Source organism: Callorhinus ursinus, unplaced genomic scaffold (assembly GCF_003265705.2).
Source record: "Callorhinus ursinus isolate GAN/ISIS: 27379988/994484 unplaced genomic scaffold, GSC_fseal_2.0 scaffold37, whole genome shotgun sequence".
In the NCBI taxonomy this organism is placed as follows: Eukaryota; Metazoa; Chordata; class Mammalia; order Carnivora; family Otariidae; genus Callorhinus; species Callorhinus ursinus.
In genome coordinates, this window is record NW_027397099.1 from 11,377,370 (window position 1) to 11,399,853 (window position 22,484).

At 36.1% G+C, this 22,484-nt stretch overlaps 1 protein-coding gene across 10 annotated transcripts in view; it reads left to right on the forward strand.

Annotated features, from left to right (window-relative positions):
- The window catches only part of CDH8 (cadherin 8), a 353,942-nt gene that overhangs the window by 280,684 nt on the left and 50,774 nt on the right, over positions 1-22,484 (forward strand). For 9 of the 10 annotated variants that reach the window (XM_073880200.1, XM_073880204.1, XM_073880205.1 and 6 more), the window contains 2 exons: positions 8,950-9,071; positions 21,842-21,959. In XM_073880200.1, coding sequence (XP_073736301.1) covers positions 8,950-9,071; positions 21,842-21,959 — 240 coding nt within the window. Of the gene's footprint in view, positions 1-8,949; positions 9,072-12,392; positions 12,648-21,841; positions 21,960-22,484 lie in introns of all 10 variants that reach the window. The other variant, XM_073880207.1, reaches the window with a different exon arrangement.

Consider the following 22,484-nt stretch of genomic DNA (forward strand, 5'->3'; position numbering starts at 1 on the left):
CAAGATAACTGGAGTCTATGTAATATACCCTTATTTTAGACTCATTGGATGTTCAAGAATGGACAGTTCTTTACTACATACTAAGATATTTCAGTTATACAGACTGATTTCATATTTACATTTGAGAGAAAGTATCTTCACAGTACCCAACAAAACCCCAAAAGACGGTACATAACAGATCAGGCAACAAATGCTGGGAAGTTTACAGTATTAGTTTTCTTCTCTAATAGAGTGTATTTGGTCCTGCGTGCATGCACGTATGTATGCATGTCTATGTATTAGGGCACACTGTTGTTTTAAGCTGGTCCTGAATGAACATTTAAACGGAATATTGGATACATGTTTACATTAATCCCTCTGTAAGTATGAGTCTCCCTAATTAAGATTTGAATATATAAGGGATTTAAACTGAATTGCACTGTCAAAGTTACTTCAAGATATTCAGTTCCAATAATCTTGAATCAATCCTATCTGAAATAATTAGAGAGAAAAGAAAAACCACTGAGGATTCGGTAATAGAGGCATAATGCAATTTTGTTGGCAGAGTAGAATGAGAGATTTTTGCAAAGATTTAGATTATCAAAGAGGACATGGGAGTTAGAAACTCAACACAGAATTTTATTTCCTTATCTGTTACAGTTGGGAGAAAGAGGAGTTGTGTAAGAAAGCTAGAAACATGTATTTAGGGCTGTTATCAGAAAAAGTCAGTATTTGAATCACAAATTGGGCAAAAACAATACACAGTAGAATGGAGCAGCACATGTCAAACAAAACAAACTAAAAACCACACATGCATACACACATACGTGCAAAAACAAAAGCATATAGACAACAGAGGAAACCAAATTTGTAAGCCTCAACAATTAAATGTAATATTTTCTAATAGATGCTAATAAAATGGAAAATGTAATAGCTCTCTCCTCATTAGTATTGATTTTTCATTTATAAACAGTCATAGATGTTTTCTCTATTTAGAATGTGACTGGTAAAGTTTTACAGTTAATAAAAATACAGAATCCAAGAGGTTCAAAAAGTTAGTGCTCATGTCAATGGCTTGAAAACTTTTTTCCCACGGCATCAAAACTGTACAAGCATAAATTACTTAGTTTTAAGGGCCTCACCTCCTGATCTGAGGAAAAGGATAATGAGGGTTGCTGCAGACAGGCAGGAAGGGGGGGAGTGGAGAACTTGCCACGTGATTATGCAGGACTCTACAATTTCCAGGTTCACAAAAGAGTAATGTAATAAGGGAGCTGCACATTTTTCTCCCCATTTGGAGAGCGTTTGAAAATAGTGTAGCCAGGTAGCATGCTTTTTAGCTGTTAGTTAGGAAAACCAGACAAGGATCAGTGAGGACTTGAGCCAAAGTCACCCTTAGGAGTCAATTTCTCCAGGGAGTTTAAGCCATTTTGAAATATGTCTAAGTCCACAACTTTCTCAGGGAGAGAGAGCACTTCTCTCCCTTTCTTGAGAGCACTACTATTTAGGTAATAGAAGAGTATGATTTATGGGCTTTATTTATTTGATACTAAAGCCCCTATCTGACTGAAATCCCAATTTAATTCTAAACTACTCTGTAAATATGACAGATTTTTAAGGAGTAAAATAGAATGCCTCCTCTTCATAGTTTGGCTTACTTAAATTTTCACAATACTACGACAAAAAATTATAAAAATTCTGGTGGTTAACTGCTCCCATGATGCATTTTATTTTTTTTTAAGATTTTATTTATTTGAGAGAGAGAATGAGAGAGAGAGAGCACGAGAGGGAAGAGGGTCAGAGGGAGAAGCAGACTCCCTGCTGAGCAGGGAGCCCGATGCGGGACTCGATCCCGGGACTCCAGGATCATGACCTGAGCCGAAGGCAGTCGCCTAACCAACTGAGCCACCCAGGTGCCCCACCCATGATGCATTTTAGAAGGCGGAAATTTCTTGGTATATATTGGAGGGGGTCAAAAGACTGTCTGAACCAATACTGTTGCCATGACAGTGAAAGGGTAGCACGTGAGAATCATATTGTCAAGAGAAAAACTTAATATCCCCAGGAACATTTTTATCCTGCTGGTATCCACTGGTTAATTATATTCTAAGTTGTTCCTATTTACTAACCTATGGATTGGTAAACCATCCACTAGCAATTTAGAAATTATCGTATCATTGATGGGCATAGTAGATCTCAAAAAGTTTTATCTTTAGCCACGAGAAAGCCGAAATCTGCTACTGAAATTATTTTCCAAGACTTTCTTTCAACATTCTCATCAGTTTTGTTTTAAATTTCCTAACTTGCTATCTTTTTATCACAGATTCAGTTCCTATCTTCCTATTTTATAAACCTTCACCATTCCTCTCCTCCTTATTCAATTATAAATTCTCCTATTTTGCATTCCCCTGTTGACTGTAATTTACTGCTCGTGGCTTCCACCCTTCTCCTTGTAGAAGACTCAAGAATTACTTATTGAGCCCCATCAGTATATCTAAATTTGTCAAATCATTTTTTTCTCTTACAGTCTGAAAAGGAGAGGCTGTTTATTTCAATCGATGCCTGCAAAAACAGCTCATGGAAACTAGTTAGAAGCAAATTCCCAAGTAACTTAGACTTGGCAGTATTCCATTACCTTTGATTATGAAAGGGCAAAATTAATGGGCAATTCATGAGGCTCTCTGACAGAGAGGTGACAGGAAGTCACTACGATTCAAATGGTAGAAGTCAAGGAGTTGTTTACACTAGGTGCCATTTCATTTTTTTCCCCCTCCCATCGTATGTGAAAAGTCTCACTTATGTGGCCAACTGAAACAGGCTTTTCCTTCCAGGCCACTGTGTTGCATCTCTTGTGTTTAGAAAATTCATCTTTAATGAATGCTAATCAAGTTTCTAATTATAATATCTTTATATTTAATGTTTGTGTATCAGATGAAAGGCAAACATTTTGGGGCCAGTCACAAAGGACATGAATAATTTCCTCAGAAGCTTATCTAATTAATTTTATTGCTCCTATATCTTTAAAATTTGAACTGCCATCATTTCATTAGTTTAGATAAAAGTGAATCTTCACTTAAATATGACATGTGCAATTTCAGTCATGCATGTTCATCTAATGTAGATAATGGTAACACATTTGGGGGTTTTTGGGGGACATGAGGCACTAGTTTTCTTTCATTGTTTTTCTCTCAGTTTTAACAGTGTCAAGAAATAATATATTTCTGAGATACTCATATACTTAGGAAAACGAGATAAAATCAACCCTAACTTTTCTTGCCTGTCTGCTTTATGCTAACATTTTAAAAATTGTAAATTTCATCAAGAATATTTCAATGGCTTGACCATGATCATATGATATAGCCCATACTCAGTATGTAACAGAAGACTGTTCCTGATTTGGCCTCAACTTTGTGTCCTGGTGTCACCACCAACCACTTCTCTGGATGCTGTCACTACTGGGGCTACTGATTTATTGGGATGGCATCCTCTCTGGGCTTCTGGGCCTTTTCAAATGTGGCTAACTCTGTCTGAAAGATGTGTCCACCTTTCTTTACCTAGGGTACTTGTATTCATTATTTAAAACTAATTCAAAGGTCATTTCCTTGTTTAAATCTTTCCTGTGACTATAGGACAATGTCTGTCTCCTGTGACCTTCTGCAGCATTTTGTAAAGGAGTATTTTGTAGGACGGATGAAGGTGTAAACTAAACATTATAATGTATCTGCTAGGGTACTGTGGATTCCTTGCTTATAGCTTTGCTTAGTAACTGGGAATACAAATGAAATTATTTACTGGATAACTAAAGAGTGATCAAAGAATAAATGAATGAATGACAAAAGGGTGTTATCAAACATCTCATGAGGGAATTATGAGCTTTTTAAACCTCCTTGAGCTTTTATATTATATATTGAAAAATGAATACAAAGAAGCATGTACAAGTAAATTTCACATATCCTTGTTTTTTTACGACAGGAACTGGTTTGGGAGAGTATCATCCTATTCAGTCACAAATGTCCTAGCTTTTGGGAAGAGGGAATATCGTGGCTTAAATGGTGCCCCCCACCCCCCAAAAATATGTCCAGGTCCTATCCCCAGAAACCTATGAATGTGCTATTTGGAAAAAGGGTATTTGTAGATATAATTAAATTATAGATTATAAAATGAGATCATCCTAGATTACTGGGGTAGGCCCTAGATATAGTAACGACTGTTTTTATTAGAGATAGAAAAGTAGAAGACATGGTAAGAGGAAGAAATATCCCTGTGAAGACTGAGGCAGAGACTGGAGTTCTTCAGTCACAGATAAAGAAGTCCTTCGCTCTTCAGATGGTCTCCACCAACTATCAACAACCTCCACTATTTTGAGATCACTGGGCTTCAACTTTATCACATTCCTTTAAAAGGCAAATAGTTCTTTCTGAAAGATTCAGAGCTCTCTGCTTGATGTTTCGCCCTCCTGCCCATCCCCAGACCAAATGACTAAGCCATGGCTCTGAAGCTTCTTTCCTAGTGACATTCTGCTTTAGGAGTGGAGGGTCCTGTGTTTGGGGGGAGGGGGGAATAGCCTTGAGTCTTTTTGGTTCACTTCTCTGGGCATGAAACCTCTCCTTATGAACCATGGCAAGATAGATCAGGACCCAGGATTCTTAGGGATGCCTTGTCCAATGTAGAACTGTGTCGCATGATTAGGGACTTGGTGGAAGAATGCTTGCCCAAAACTTAGTCTCAGCAACAGGGATCTGAGCAGGATGAGAAATGCTAACGTCCAGCCCCTCCTGGGTGTAGAGTCCTTGACTAGCAGCTTCAGGGAGAGGGAGCCCTGTGTTCTTGGTTTGGTCAGTGCAGAGGGTATTTCTCATCTTCCTGACCTCTAAGAGGAGGAGGAGTAATCAAGTGTTGGTTCAAATACCACAGATTGTCGTACCAACGTTTTGTAGATTTTCTTGAATAAATGCTTTTATTTGCTATATGCCCTTAGGACTTTTCCCAAATACTGTAATTTAAAATATGTACTTTTTTTTTTTAACCAATTTTTCCAGGAAATGGGATGGGGTTGCTCCTCCTGCTGACATGCCACAAGTCAAAAAGTAACAACAACAACAACAAAAAAAACAACATAAAAAATAAAACCCGAATTGTTTGTTAAAAAGACTTTTGGGAAGAGATGTAGTTTGGACTGCATTTTAAAGGATAACAAGGAATTCAACAGTTACAAAGATAAGGGATGATGTTACATTGTTAGTTAGGCTTAACTGTCCAGTATGTTTTATGTAACCACTAAGGCTACAGAAATTCTGTCTTGTCATAATCCACTAGCATATCCTTTTTCAGTGCCAGGATATACAGTTTAGGTTTTATTTCTTTTATTTTAATCAGACATACTGTAAACTACTAAATTAAAAAGAAATACCTAAAAATATATACAATTCAACTATCTTTGTAAGAAATTAATTTAGTAAATTTGGGCAATTATTAAATAAATGTAAAAAATACACCAAATTTCAGTAAACATAATACACAACATACACACCATTACGTTCTTTACAGTTATGAGCAGTAGATTGCAAATTGAGTTCTGAGTTTTCCACAGGCCAAAACAAAGAAGAAAACATTTTTTAAAGATTTTATTTGAGAGAGAGGGAGAGAAAGAGAGATCACAAGCAGGGGGAAGGGGTAGAGGGAGAGGCAGAACCTGCATAGAGCAGGAAGCCTGATGTGGGACTCGATCCCAGGACCTTGGAATCATGACCTGAGCTGAAGGCAGACGCTTAACTGACTGAGCCATCCAGATGCCCCACAAAGAAGAAAATATTATCATTTCTGAAATGCCCACTGTCCATTAAATTACAAGATACTATTTACTTGTGGAAGTGCTAAGACAAATTAAGTATAACTGGAAGAACCTTCTGTCATTCATGATCTTCTAACAGGATGAGGTGACAGATTCCCATCCCACATTACAAAAAAATAATCATAATGATGCTATTCCAAGGTTCTTAGTCCTGGAATAGTTAAATACCGCCTTATCCCTGACACTACATATAAGAAAAGGTATACTACTTTAATGTTGAGAGCCCAATAAGCAGCTCATGCAGCTTTTATCTTTTCTGCTGGAGTCTTACCACCTGTTGGCCATCTAGATGTAAGAGATAATTGCCATTTTTTTTGCAATGCTGAGATCAGGAAAAGAGGAGAAAAGAACACAGGCTTTAGCGTAATCATCCCTTGCCAAAATGGTGAAAAAAATCTGTGTATGCATGTTTGCCTGTCAGGTGTGTGTGCAACATAAGAGGGAAAACAAAGGGTATCAGTTGGTAGACTTGACCCAATCAACCATTGCCCATGAATCTGACTCAACAAGGTCAGCATTTTCTTCCCTTTCCAAGGAACAAAATCATGTTTAAGAATAGCTTTTCCTTGTAATTTACAGTTTTCAAAGACTGTGCACTTATTTTTCACTGTCTATACTGTATATGTAGTTTATTAAGCCTATGTTGATGGTTGGCTGTTTGTTAACTGAAGGGTAGAGAAATGGAAGACAAAAACGTAACAGAAGGCTCCTGTGATCCTTTATATACACAAGAGTTGGTTTAGGATATGGAAGAGAAAACGAATGTTACATAAATAATTTATCAATAGTTTGTAGAGTTGAGATACAGAGAATTATAAAATAAAATTAATCAGTTAAAGGGACTCTGCTTGGGGAAAATAGTACCATGAGGGAAAAAAAAATGGAATTTAAATTGTTCAGTCTCTCAGGGAGGCAATTTTTTAGTGCAGTTTTGAGAATGTTAAGGATATATCCATTTTGGCATTTGATATTTGGACTCAAACTTCAAATAGTGGTCATTCATAAGTATTTTTAAGAAACCTGTACGTATTTTTGAAGAAGTGGCAATGATTAGTTACCTTAAACAAATATATTTTGTTTTGAACTTCATCAATATTATACTATACAAAGGTCTCATGAAGGTCTCATGTCTGGGATGCCAAAGCTACATCTGGGTTTTTTTTTTTTTTAATCATGTTATGTTAATCACCATACATTACATCGTTAGTTTTGATGTAGTGTTCCATGATTCATTGTTTGTGTGTAACACCCAGTGCTCCATGCAGTACGTGCCCTCTTTAATACCCATCACCAGGCTAACCCATCCCTCACCCCCTCCCCTCTAGAACCCTCAGTTTGTTTTTCAGAGTTCATAGTCTCTCATGGTTCGTCTCCCCCTCCGATTTCACCCCCTTCATTTTTACCCTCCTGCTATCTCCTATTTTTAACCATTCTGGAAACAAAGTTCTTCAGTTTCAGTTTTCTCTGGAATAAAAGGAGGTTAAGTCACTTGTTCAGGATCACATAGGGAGTAGAAGGCAAAGCTAGAGCCCCAAATATTGCTGTTTAGTGCGAACACTGTATTCCCTTTTACTCTCTAGCAGCTGCTATATTCAGCTCACGGCCAGGCTAGAGAAGAGGTAAATCTTTAAGGATATAATTGTACTCTATTTCAAATACCTTGTACCTTCTTTATCCACCTTATACAAGTGGATAAAGCATAAAATTTAAGTTCCTTGTCTTAGGATCGTGTCATTTTTTTAAAACTTCCCTTTCCATCGAAACCAGAGAGGTCCATGGTTCCTCTCTGAATGAGGAGCAAATTCATTTATTAGAGGTAAGATAGTAAAAGAAAAGGGATTTATCAGGTAAGACATTTAAGGCCACTGGCTTGATTTGGGGGAAGTGAGGTTATGTTCCATGACTGAGGTGGTAGGAATTCCACAGGGTAATCTTCATCCATCCATAGTTAATCAAATTAGAATACTGGAGAGTAGCCATGCTAGTTAACTAAATTCAAATCTTGTAGCATATCCAGTGGGTTTAACTAACTATAAACCTATAACACGGCTATGATTATTTAGTGTGTGCTTTAGACATACTTTCCTATTTCACAAAAAAAAAAAAATGAGTGTGTGAAGGGTTTAGAGCTCTAAATTTAATCAATTATCACAAAGATCACTTTAATACATCAAATGCAAGTCTGTTTCTTCATATTCAAAAGCCACACACTTGCTCCCCTCTTGGCTTACATATAAAATATTCAGTGCCACAGAAACGAATAAATAATTGGCCATCACCAATGCATTCTATATAATTTACAAGAGATCAAAAGATTGTTACATGGTACAAACTGTATTGCATATATTACAAATGAAAAATCATCACATGGCTGAAGTCAACAGTGTATTGGTGCACCAGATTTGTGTGTGTGTGTGTAACTTTTAAAATTTAAGGATGTAAGGATTAAGGATTATGTATTAAATTCTCTGCTGTTGGAATTGACCTGGAAAGATGAGAAGATTAATATCTGTTTACACTGATGAAAATCTTATGAAAATGACAGTATTAAAATGACTTATCCAAAAAGATTCCAAGGTCAATTTTTGATTAAAAAAAAAAAAAAACAGAGTTCACAAAAGGTATGGTTCCCCATCTTTAATATTATCTTTATCATTGTTAAGAAAACTCGACAAGTGATTTGGTTCTGGCCTTTTCCTGCGTTTTTCATGTTCACCTTTAATATATGGCCAAATACAGTAATAGCACAAAAATGACTTGTGTTCTACCCAAGATAAACAAAGATAAATCTTTATTGCATAGGGAATTTTTTCTCTTGTATAATGGATTTTATAATTAAAATTAAAAGCTTTCTTCATCAAGGAAACCTCTAAGTTTTTTCAGAGATGGTCTTCACCAAGCTAAGCTCCAGCAAATGGTGTTTGAAATCATAATTTATACTTTAAGCAGTCAAGCACGTGTTTTTCCCCCCTATTGAATGGTCAGATTCCATCATCCCTATGTTGAAAACGCCCTAATTAAGGGAAGTTGAAACAGACACACATGCTTTCAAGAAGAAAGTTGAGTTGCACGTTAAAAATGAAGTACCCTCAATGCTGATGTTATTTTTTTTCCCATAGGGAACCACAGTCAGATATCACGAGTGCCTGTTGCTATTAAAGTGCTGGATGTCAATGACAACGCCCCTGAATTCGCATCCGAATATGAGGCATTTTTATGTGAAAATGGAAAACCCGGCCAAGTAAATATCTCCATGTTGTTAATGCTGAATATGTTTGTATACAACGGTCTCATACTTGATTAACCTGCATTCTAGTGAGCATCTTATCATTTATGGTCTGCAAAGTCACAGGCAGGAAAAATCCAAATGGGAACGGAGAAGGAGCTTCCCGCCCCCCTTTTGGAGAGGTTGATTCCCTCTACTCAGGACTAAATGGGCTCCTCAAGTGAACACCCTGCTTGCCATGAACCCAGAGCCATATAACTATCTTAAAATATCTTGGGCTATCGCTAAAACAGGGAGATCTTAGAGAGATGGGGACAAAATTTTAACCTTCTTATGATAAGAGAAAAGCTCATGGGGAGGACATATTTGTTTCATGGCAACCATAAGAACAACACCTAAGAGTGGAAGCCAGGAAGACCAGTGGTAGAAAGTGAATTTTGCAATCTGTAAAAATGTAGATCTATTTAGAGAAACATAGGATGAACAACGTGTTTTAGAGGTGTAAGTAAAGCATCTGAAATTGTGTATTTATGAAATTTTTTTTTTAGCTAGTCTAATGTAGCATAGATAGGGACAATGAAGGTAGACAAAAAATAGAGAAATAGGAAGGAAAGAGGAGGAAGGGAGGAAGAGAAAAGAACAAAAAAAGAGAAAACCTGCTCTACTCTGAATGTCAAAATGGATAGTCTATGTAAAGTTCTAAAAAACACAAATGTAATAGATTTATTTTAACAAGGTGCCAAAGTACTGTATGTTTAAGAAATTTATCGTTTTTCAACTTCCTAATTTATTTCTGGATGGTGACATTTTAATTTAAATAAACAGCAGCTGACAGCATGACACTGGAGTTGTTAATCCAACTATTCTTGGGCCTCATGTGGGTGTTAGGAATTAAACTTACTATTTGCCGAGTAGCTTACCTGACAAGAGTCAGATTTTTTTTTCACCTACAGAAAGGAATAGCACCATAGCCCTATACTTTTAATTATTACAAAAGATCAATGTGTAACCCTCCTGTGAAACCGTGGACATTTTCCCCTAGACTACCCTCCTGTATCAGAAGGATTAGCTTCATTTTCATTTCCCAAAATAAGACACAAATACATGCGTGCACACACACCCCAAATTAAATTCTAGCATTGAAACTAATTTCAAACACCCAAGGTGTTGTAAATATTATCAAAATATTCACTTTTAGCAGTGATATGCTCTTAAAAATATTCTAACATTAACCTAAATGTTTCCTAATTTCATCATGTAGAATTGGCCTCTATCATATCTTTTGGACATTCTCATTTATAATCTTTTGAGGGTAGAGTGTGTGTGTATATGGCAGTAATTATCATTTGGCTAAGTTGGCAGATCGAGTTGGCAGAGTTTGATCAAAATTTGCACAGGTTAGTTTCAAGGATATGGTTTGTGTGGGCCAGATTATTCCTGGAGTGATGTAGACTTCTAAGCCAGACGTTTTTGATCACACAGAATCTGTCAAATACTTTAGAATTAAAAAAAAAAATTCATGCAAAGAAAAAGCAAAACTCATCACACAAGTTCAAAGAGTCAATGGCATTGATATTTCAAAAATCCCACATTGGCTTCACTTGTGATATTGACATATGCATGCCTTTGGACCTCCAGGAATCTGGAGGTTTACCACGTGGATTTTGACTGTTTCCAAGGTTTTAATGATTCCTCAGCAGTTCTTATCCTCAGAAAAAAAAATGAATTGTTTCATCATCTTTCCTCTGCGAAATCAAAATAAAAAAAAAAGCAGTTGATTCTTTGTTTTATGATTTTTGCATATCAAAATGAATGACTCATTCTGTGAAGAAATGTTTATGTTGTGTATCTGTCCACTGCCACTACCTTATCCTCAAGTGAATCTGTTTAGGTATGTTTATCAGAGTTCATATTTACATAGAGATCAGATTTTTGACTGTTCACATAAGCTTTGGACATACGACTGACTGGTTGATACACATGAAGTTGTTCAAACAACTCCTGAATTCCTTGCATCTTTTGTACTAGTCAGAACTCATATGTGATTCATTACAGTCATTCCTAGTTCACTCTTAATGGCTCAAGGATCTCATTTTTATATTTACCATTTTCCAAAATTCATATTTGTTATCGACATCAAATAGTGTTTATGTAAGTACAACACAGATGCACTTTCAGTCATCTCTCATAACACCACCAAACCACTTAACTCACTTTGAAATCAGAATATTCATTATGAGGTGATCACACACTCATGAAAAATGTCAACAACAGCATGGGCACTAAATTCATAGTTATATCAGCATTTTCAACCATTAATGTCTGCTTTAAAACAGCCTCAGGGAAAGGAATGTAGGGGACTCTGAAATGTCTGCCTTGCCTGGAAGGTATGGATTTAAGGCTGAACTCAAAGGGGATCAGCTTCCTGAGAAATGAGGCAGCTGGAGATCATTAGTAATAATCAAGGGCAAGCGACTAAAAAACTCAGTCTGTGATAACCTGGACTGAGAACACCTCTAGAAAGAGGTTTTTAAAACATCGCACAAAACGAAAACCACTATCAACATCAACATAGAGAATTCTACTGTGCTTGACTAGTCTTTTCCAATGAACTGACTCATTTAAACCAAGAATCAAATATTAAATAAATATTTTAACAAGGAAGGAAGGATGCCACTTTCCTCTTCTCTATACATAGACCCCCGGTATGTGATGCATCTGTGCTTAAATTGTCATAGGTTCACTTTGAAAGTAGAATTGGAATTCCTATCTTCTTCTCCCACCTTTTCATTATTATAAAGTGAAAGATGATATCTGAAATTTTTTAAGACAGCAACAACCACCCATCACAGAAATAACTCATAGTCCATATTATACAAAAATCAGTGTGAATCGCTTTTCACTAGAATCATTTTAAATAATCCCTCCATTACATAAGTAAATGTTAATATGGTATTTGCTATTGCTAGTTACTTCTATGGAAAAAAAAATTTCCCCAATAGGTAATTTATCTCAAGTCAAAAGTTTTAAGATATCTCTAGCCTCCAACTCAATCACAGCATGATATAATCATCTACAGATTCCTCGACCCTCAGTTTAACAGGAGTAAGAAAAGACTCTTTCCACTGACTCCTCTCTAATGGCCAAGACAGAAATCAGAAATGACGTTAAGGATTAAAGATTTCAAAATTAGAAAGCAAACTATGTAGCTGACAGTTCACGTTTGGGTTAGTCAGTAAATGTTTATGTAAACACATACTATGTACCAGGACTTGATGAGGTACTGGGGATTTAGTGGCAAACACCACCCTAAACAACAGTCTTTTTCCCTTCTAGAGTTTTCTCTCTGGCAAACACGTAATAAAATTAGAAATGATAGAATTGCAAGAACATACCTCAAATCCTCTGGGCAGAAAGGAGGCTGAAGAGCTGAAGGGAAATGGAGCTCTCTTACTGAAAAGACCTCTTAATATAGGACCTGTTCCACCAGAGACAGGAAACATCTATCAAGAGCTGAAAAGGAGTCAGCTGGGGATAAACCAGGTTCTCTCTGAAGAGAATGGTAATCTGGCTGGACGGGTGGAGGAACAGGTAACAGCTGTGGAGAAACCCGTATCTTCCTTCCTTACGCTTGACATAGCGCACTCAGAACCAAACACGAAAGACATATAGAGAACTTCAGTGACCAGCGTTGGCCAGAGGGCCTTCCATAACTCTATTTTACCTCTTGTCCCCTTAATAGGGTCTTTCTAGGATTTTGTTTCAGATGCTAACCCCTTGCTTACCATACATACATAATTAGGATTATTTGCTCCAGATGCTTCAATGACGCAAAGACTACACTGAAAATGTTGTAATTCCAGGTGTGAGTCAAGGTCTCTTATTTAGTCCCAGAGAATATTTTATTGTTTGAGAACTAGCTAGATGACAGACTGCTTCAACTCTTTTTTCCTTCAGGAAGGAACTTCCCCTTTTACTATAAATAAATCTAGTGGCATATAAATAAAGCTTCATCACCCTCTATAGAAGCTGAGGCTTGCTATTTGGCATCTAGTTAATTATGTTTGGGCTAAAAAAAAAAAATGCTCTGGTTTACTTCTTTTAATCCCTTTTGTCACTGACCAATACTGTAACAGTATGATGCTTGCTTATCCTAGGAATATCATAGGTCCAAAAACAAAAAAAGGAAGAAAGAAAATAACATCTTATATTTCTAAATATGTATCTAGCCAATGCTTGGCATGTAATGCATATTCACAAAATTTTAGAATCACAGTCCTAATTCATTTCATTCAGCAGTGACAAATATTTCAATAACTAGTTTCTCTGATATTACCATGGAAACCCTTGTTTTACTCACAGACACAGTGCACAAACTAACCTCTTCAAATGAAAAATCATTTATTTAATTGAACAGTATTTCTTGTGCATCTATAAGATGCTAAGTATTGTAATATGACCTGGGGAAACAATGTAAAAAGGACAAAACATGTTCTCTCTAATGGAACTTAATGAGAAAAAGGGCTTACAGAAAAAAAGGTAGAATGAATCCATAATATAGTTTCAGTTTTGAAAACTGGATTGAAGGAAACATTAGCACAACTGGACAGAGGGGAATGAAGAAAAAGCAGAGAATTACTTTATATAGTGTTGTCAGAGAAAGTTACTTTTTAAGTGGGTATCATTTGAACTGAAAATGGAAAAAAAATGGGAAAGGGCTAGGCATTCAAGGCCTGGAAGCAAGAGCCTTCTAGCCAACAGGATAAGCTTTTGCAAAGATTCTGAAGGGAGAAAGACCTTGGTTTGTTTAAAGAATTGAAGACCTCTGTGGCTAAGTGTAATAATGAGAAGAATTCAATAAGTAAGACTGAGACTGGACGAAAAGGGTCTTACTTTGAATAAAATGTACAAACACGCACACGCGCAGTTAAGCAGCAAAAACAGAAGGCTGTAATTGCAAAAGATGGGGGTAGCCTGGACTAAGGTGGTAGCAGGGGACATGGAGATAAGTAATTGTGAAAGCTGTATGCTTACATGAACAACATAATATAGATAGATGTCCAACATACAGACAACATCGCCACTCCGCAGGCGTGGGGCTGCAACCACATTTTACAGATAAGAGGGCTGAGGCTAAAAAAGGGTGAGGGGTTTCCCCAAGGCCATGAAAAGTGGCACAGATGGGTTTCCCATGTCCTTGCACTTTCTAGGATCTCTCGGTGCTTCCCAAGGAAGCCGACTTTGAGATTCCATTGCCTGTGTGAGACACTTCTTAGAAATAAGATTCTGATCAAGAGTGAGCATTTTTCAAAAGGGAAAAAAGTCAGGTCCTCTGACCAATAAAGACACTTTATCCACAAGCATTCCACAAACTCTCCAGTGGAAAAAATAAAGCTCAGGGAGAAAAGTCAAAATAATTATCTGTTGATAAATACCGGCAATGAATGAGTTCGCTACTTTACTTATTTTTAAAAATTTCTGTTTGTGTCTTTTTCTAATAAATGTGAAACAGTGAATTGAAAATATGGCATTTTGTAATACTCATGAAACAATAAATTTAGGAGATTTAATTTTAACTTCCCTGCCAGCAGGCATCTTTCAGGATCTATCTGCATACACAAGAGGGAGGATTGATTTTTAAGACAGATGAAATTGATGACCTCAACAAAATGCATAAAGTATTATTTTCATTTTTGGGGGTGGAGTAAGGAGATGGTAAATTAGTGGATGCATAAAATGATATTTGAAAAAATCATATGTAACAAAACATTTCAAGACAGTCACTAACAGAAGTATGACTTTTAGAGCTCACCTTTGACAGAGGGGAAAGCATAAGTAAAAAATACAGTGGAAGGGTTTGAAACTAAAACAATCTAAGTGTGAGTCACAGCTTTGCCATTTACTAATTTTGTGACCTTCGGCCTTAATGTCTATTAAACTCTCATATTTTAGAAATATCTAGTACAATATCAAGTGCTTATTAGTGTATGTTTTAACTAGTCTCATAATCTAAAAAGCAAAATATACTTCATTAGCGTTGTTTCATTTCTCTCTTGTTATTATATCTACATGAGTTTGATTCGGAGCAAAACATTATAGTCTCTCAATGGGTCAATATAACAGAAGATAATCTAGTTCCCTGTACTGGGATAATTCTTAATTTCCAAGTATTTTATTTATTAAGGGTGAAGGGAGGGCTTGCACTCCCCATATGAATGTGAGTTATTATCATTATTTTTTCAAATATACTGGAATCAACTTACGGGAACACATACAATCTAAATCTTTTTGTGAAGTCCTGTTTGCAGCTGACATTTGCATCAGCTGAATCTCTTGTGTGATTCCAAATTCCATGTGTTTGATTCTGGCCCCTGCCCTAGATGAGATCAATGATCCACAGAGAAAATGGTGTCAGGGACTGTTTAAAAATCTTGGTCTATTTCATACAAATATATTTTCTTTATTTTCAACCTATAAGTTACTGAATAAGAACTTAGGATGGAAACAAGGTGGGCACATATGTATGCTTCTTTCTATTTGTTCTTAGAAGTCATATTGATGCCTTTTGGAAGACAGTAAAATTGACACTAGATAGTAAATGGCCTTAGGCCTTGGCTTTGTGCTAGTGACATAAATTGGGTAACATGTGGTACCAAGAGGAGTTGACATATTGTTGGAAGGGCAGAGATGCACATGCAGATGATGCCGTAACCACCAAGCTATGGAGACACAATTCCTCTGCAGAGAGGTGGAAATCCTCAGGCCTTGAAGATTCTGATGGAGTTTTGGAGGATAGCATTTCTCAAAGTGAGTGCCCGAGAAAAACTTGTAGGGTATAGCACATCAATATATGGTGTGGTGTGTGGAGGGGGTGTGAGGGTATGTGGTTTACCTAATAAGACTGCAAAGCACTGAATTAAAAAAGTTCACATTTTCTTCCTCTTGTTTTGTTTAACTGTAAGATTCCCTTGCATCTAGGAGTACATATGAATCACGAAAGGGCTGTATGATCTTTGGCATTTAGCAAATGTAGCTGATTATAAAATCTTTTCGATTTCCTTCAGAGGAAACTATATAATAGTGGTAAATGGAACCCAGTCAGAAAAATCCTTCTCTAGGAAGATAAATGGCGCCATACATGTTCAGCCTAGGAAGTGATGCTTATGATGTTAGGGAGGCATCAGGAAGTGTTCCTGTGAAGTCATATCATGGAAGATGGAGAGAAGAAATTGAAAGGAACCTGAGACTTCTCAGCTATATTAGAAACTGTGGGTTTTACCCTATCAATGAGGTTTTCAAAGAAGAGCAAGTGATGGAATTTTTTTTAATACTAATTCAGAGGTGCACAAAATACACACGAAACATGAAGAGGCACAAGAAACTGAAAATCCCAAACTTTGTATAAACACATTCTTCAGGAGCCCTTGCTTTGTAGCATTTTATCTCAACTTAGTTTCAGGAAGGGAAAGGGCAGTGAAAGAAACAGAAAGAGTAAAATGTCAAAAGTTCTACAAATGGATTTATGAAGGCACAGCCTCCAACTGTCTACCCAGAGGACTGAGGACTTCACCTAGTGTTTAAAAAAGACATATCAAATCAAATCTATATCCTCCTGTTGTATTTTCCATAGGTCAGACTTTCATGGTATATGCTCTGAACAAGTTTTTAAAGACAAGGATGTCTTCATGCACAAAAAAAGGGGCGGGGCATGGGAATGGGAAAATATTCTGGGTAGGAAAAGGAAGTCTTAGTAGAGATTGGATTACCATGCAAATTATAAACCATATCCAGGAACTATCCATTAAATAGCTATGAACAGTGCTCATATTTGAACTATATTATACAGTTTTGCAATAATGGAGGCTAACTGGGTCATTGTGTGGATTTTAATATAATTTCCCAAATTCCAATATTTCCTCTTTTTTAAATTTATCATCATTGTTATGACTTGATTTCTCTTGTGTGTATAACTTTTATTTTCAAGGGCCCCTCTTTTAGGGGATGGTTCTTAAATTATTTTGTGTTATTTCATTCAGTTACAGAAATCACTGACAATCTGATAAAAGCTATGGACTTTCCCATCCTATATCTGCATATATGAATAATGCCATTCAATTTTACTTTCAGATTGAGAGGTTTGAACCATATGATGGTCATTCATAGATCATCCTTTCCTTTCCCAAGTTTAAAACTCCTGCTTTAAGAAACAAAATTAGTACTTCAGGAAAGCTAATATTGATAATCAGAAGTAAACTGGTAATAATGGGCAGAAGAATGAATAGAAAACCAAAAATGATGCTGTCCTTCCTGCAGCACCTTTGACTCACTCTCATTCAATGTGCTTTCTGTCACCTTCCAATTCATACCACCTGCAGAAAGACTGCCAGGAAAAAAGAAAATTGGGTTTTGTCTGAGAAAGTGACAGTGTACTGTGATTGTAGATACCACCTTGGCTATCATGTTGAGTGTTCCTAGAGCATAGATGTATATTACAGAAGCTTTGAAAGCATTCCAAAAGCTGCAACAGTCCTCTCTCACCTTGTCCACACTCACAAGGAACTATGATGTCTAAGTCTTCATTTTGTTGTGCTATGTGTCAGAATCAAAAGTGGACCTTTATCCCTGTAAAGAGCAACAAGAACAAGAATGCATAAGTGCATCTTTATTTGCTCTCCAAAATATTGATGGTCTAAGCCCCAGTTTAACTGAGATGCATGTGCAGAACGTATGGATGTCAACAAGATTTTGAGGCAGCCTGATGTATTAGGGCAGGAAGATGCAGGTAGTTTGTTATTAGATATATCTGGGATCAAATGTTATATATCACATCTTTGGTGCCCTAGGTTCCAATACGTCTCTTCATACATACTTCTCAAGGTTATGTGAGAATTAGTGATGATGCTAAAATATGCTGACATCATTCATTCATTCATTCATTTATGCAATACATATTAAATAGTTACCACGTGCTGTTCTTACAGCAGTGAGGGGGTAAAAATCCAATTCATTGTATATAATCATGCCTGGTACCTAAGAACAAGTCAATGAACAATATCTGTAGAATCTTATAGGAGATTTCTAATAGATCCCATGCTAGTTTAATGGTTGTAAACAGATCAGATCATCAGAAATGTATTTGTTTGTTGGATGCTTGCCTTTCAAAAAGTTAATATTGACAGTGATACCCCACTGTTATTAAATATTTTTGAAGTAATGTAAAATAGCCTAAAATAAAGTTTATCATCTGCTAATGAAAAAAATCTAAGTTAGGTTTAGTGTTGATAAACAATGAATCATTTTTTAAATAAAATAGTCAGAATTATGATATGGCTCCATAATTCTCAAAAATTTTCTTTTTTTTAGTTTCATGCCTTAGAAAGGTTATTTCATTTCAAATTAGTAATCTCAAGAAACAGAAAGAGTCTGCTCCCATAGAATTCCAAGTATGGCCCTGAAATTCATTTCCTTATCGCAACATTCCAGATATACTTTATTTTTCCGGAAGTTTTTATATAAACTTCCAGCTTCCCTTGAAATTAATCCACAATAAATGATCAAACATTAGATTTTTCAATTGCATCCTAATACTGATAGAAAGGAAAAATATTGAAACTAAATGCTATACATGTACTCCTAAAAATCTCTGACCTCCCTGGAAATTTTTATATCATTTCCATGAAATAGTTATCCAATAAACTAAAAGTTAACTGACGTCATAGTAGCTCACAGGAGAAAATGTGTATGATTTTAATTTGCCATTTACTCAATGTGCCTATAAAATCTGCTTGTGTGGAGATGCACTTCCTTGAATAAATCTGTTCTTTTTCTTCCATTGTTTAAAGCTAAATGTATTCAGATGTTATTACATCAGTGAAAACTTCAGCCTTTTAGATAGCGGTATCTTAATGCGTTTTAATAGCATAAAGTCCTTCAAATGATTTACCAGGTGTCCACTTTTAGATAAAATGTCTAGACAGTAGCTATCTGCATTAAGATAAAATGAAGTGTCAAAAATGGTTTAAGCCAAATTCTTAACTTGCTCACGGGATATTTGGAAGTTGATTTAAAGGGTCACCATTTCATCCCTTTTTCCATAACACATCATGCACTGAGCTTGATGCGAGCTTAACAATACAAACTCTCCTAATGAATAATAATGAGGGAGCTGTAAACACCAATTTTCTCCCTTAGCTGAAAACAGTTCATCTCAGACTTCAGCAGGCTTCAGAATCACCTACAAGGCTATTTACAATGCAGATTTCTAGGCCTCACCCCAAGGCTTTCTGGGTCAGTAGGCTCAAGAAGTTTCATGTCTAACAGAGTTCCTGGCTTACATAGATGGTGGGGAAAAAAAACCTATTCATTGCAGGTGTAATGTTTAGACCAAACTTCTGAGATATGGCATGACAGGTAATTACACTCCTTTACTTCAGGTAAGCTAAATTATTGCATCTTTTGTTTTGGTCCTGGTGGCTTAACTAATGAAATAACTCATGTAGATCCACTTGCCAGCAGGTATGAGTCTTTCTCATGCAGCTTACTTAGAAATATTAGGAATGGTATCATTACAGGAGCTGATAAAAGCTAAATACATCATAAGAATGCATTTAGTCATGAATGGTTTTTGCCGCAGGATATCAAGAAGCTCTCTTTTCATTTGCCCTTCTTCACTTGTGCTCACACACGTTGTTCAAGAGTTACTTTTTCAACTGGTACACGTGAACAAAGGAGTCCTTTTGAAACAAAATTGAATAAAGGGAGCAGAGAATGTTTCAGATGCTCACAAATAACTCCTCCCCCCTCTGTTCTTTATAACTGCCTCAAAGAAGGTTCCTGTCAAATTCTTCTCTTAAATATTTGGACATGTAGGCTAGCCATAGAAGAGTTATTTGTGTGTTCCCAGCTTCTCCCCTTGGGTTTCCATTCTTTTGTTTTTATAAAACTAGAAGCCCAGGGCATCTCTCTGCACTTAAATGTCAAGGCAAAGATGCTAGGTGTTCAGATATAGTAAATATAATTGTATTGCCATCGAATCTGATGAGGTTAGGGAATTGTTCGGGGAACAAAAGCCAGTATGCTTCTCATAGGGCTATGTCATGAATAAATGGTGGTGACCCTAATAAAACAACAACAACAACCATAAAAGGACAATAATAATAACATTCATTGAACATTTACTAGGAACCAGATGCTCTATTAAGAGATTGACATGAATTTATGTCAATAGTCAAAACAGCCCTATGAGGAAGGTACTTTTTATTTGCAATTTTAGGAATACATGAAAACTGAGTTTCATAAAGACTGAAGTAACTCCCTCAGTGTCACACAATGAGTAAAGGGTAAAACTATGCCTTCTATCAAGGCTGCTCAATTTCAGAGTCCATCACTTTGATGACTACCTCACTGTCTTAATCATAAGTTATATTTTGTGCTATTTTTTTGTTATATTGTTACTAAAGCTAAGCACGACAAGACATTTTACAAGGTCCTTAACAAAGGTAAAAGACCTACCAGGTAAGAATATGTCCCAATTTAAAAATGGAGAAATAGAGGAGTTGAGAAAAGTTATTTCCTTTATGTCACAACTTTAATGCCCTGCTCATCATGTAATATGTGCTCGATACAAGGCAAAAGTCACAGTTGTCCATTATGGTTCTCACAATTCCTTAGGTGATAAGTTACAAGGCAATGATATCCTTTTCTCAAAAAGAAATGATGCTTTTTTTTTTTTTTTTACTGAAATTGGCAAAGTTGAATGGGACCTAACTATTCAAACAGTCCTAATGTATTAGGCATCATCATTACATTCTCTAAATTCCACAAACCGGAGAGCATTTCCCTGTTAATTCTTTTTTTTGATACCTCATATCACCTTGATTGTCATGCTTTGCAGGCATTTTTTTTTTTGCAGAAATTATGTTGTACTTATTTACAGTAGTAGTATAAACTATAATTTTTACTACATTAACTGTTGTCCAGTGTTTCATATTGAAGTGATTAATATCACAGATTCACAAATATGAATTATTAAGCTGATTCTCTGACATCCCAAGAAACAACTTAGCACTAAGTTAATGCAGCTTTGCAAATGAAATAAACACATTCAACCAGCACCGATTCCAAGTATGTGTATCTATCCAAACAGTTCTCTGCACAGTGGTAATTCTCCTAATCCCTATAATTTATTCATCTCAGGATACACTCCAAAGCATTGTTTGCATGTGTTATCCACTCACTTTAAAAACAGTATTCATTATTGGGAGGGAACAGATGCAACTCTTCAGAAAGGTTTGTTGCAGTGATGTTTGTGCCGAGGAACATTCTATTTGGCAAACATTTGTAGCCTGATGAGTAAAAAAAAGAGTTTTCAGGGTTCAAGATTTAAGTACCTTACTTCCAAGATCCTCCCAAGAGCCACACTACAATCACTGTAACAATTCCAAATCTCATTTTAGATGCCCATAGAGACTCAAATTGGAAAGAAACCTGTAATTACCCAGTGGAATTTTCAAATACCCTTAAATTTGCTATTTTGATCCACGGACACCAAGTGGACACAAAAGTAATGACCTTAATTTTCATCAGTTTATCAAAGCTGAGGTTTTACTGTAACAAATGTTTCTCCTTGTTCTTGGCACAAACCATCCACAACAATTCAGAAAACTGAAAAAAAAATTTTCTTGGACCAAAGTATTAGTCCACTAAAGAGATGTCACTCAGCTTTTAAAGGCGGTATAAGCCCTCTGATGTCATCAGAAATGCTGACGTCGAGTTTTATGTTACAGGTCATTCAAACAGTGAGTGCCATGGACAAAGATGATCCCAAAAATGGACATTATTTCTTATACAGTCTTCTTCCAGAAATGGTCAACAATCCGAATTTTACCATCAAGAAAAATGAAGGTAAATATATTAGCCCTATGAAACAGGGTAGAACATAAATTGGAAAATAGGATATGATTTCATAATTTGACTGAAAATATCAACAAAATAATTTTTGTTCACCCCTGAGCAGTTGAAACTTAGCTTATCAGCCTAATGGCTCAATAATTACATCACTTCCTCTTTCCAATATTGAAACAATAGATAAGAAAATTGTTAATGTGAAAGTTAATTTTATCCTAGGGAATACCTCAATCACCTAACTTTAAAGACTGAAGAGTAGGATTTAACCCCTGGGAAAGTTCCAGGAATTTTGAGATACTGAGATATCTGTTAGAGAAGGAACTGGCTTATACTTGGCAGTTGTTAAGTTTTAACTGAATGTTTACCAAGTCTTTAGGGAAAGCCTATCCTAATTTTGCCTGATTTGTGGGTACACATTAGGGGTATTTGTTTTAAGCCTGTACCAACTTTGATAATAGCAATTAGATCAGGAAGTCCTTCTTGAAGGACACTCCTTATTGGTATTATTTTGGAGCTAAAATA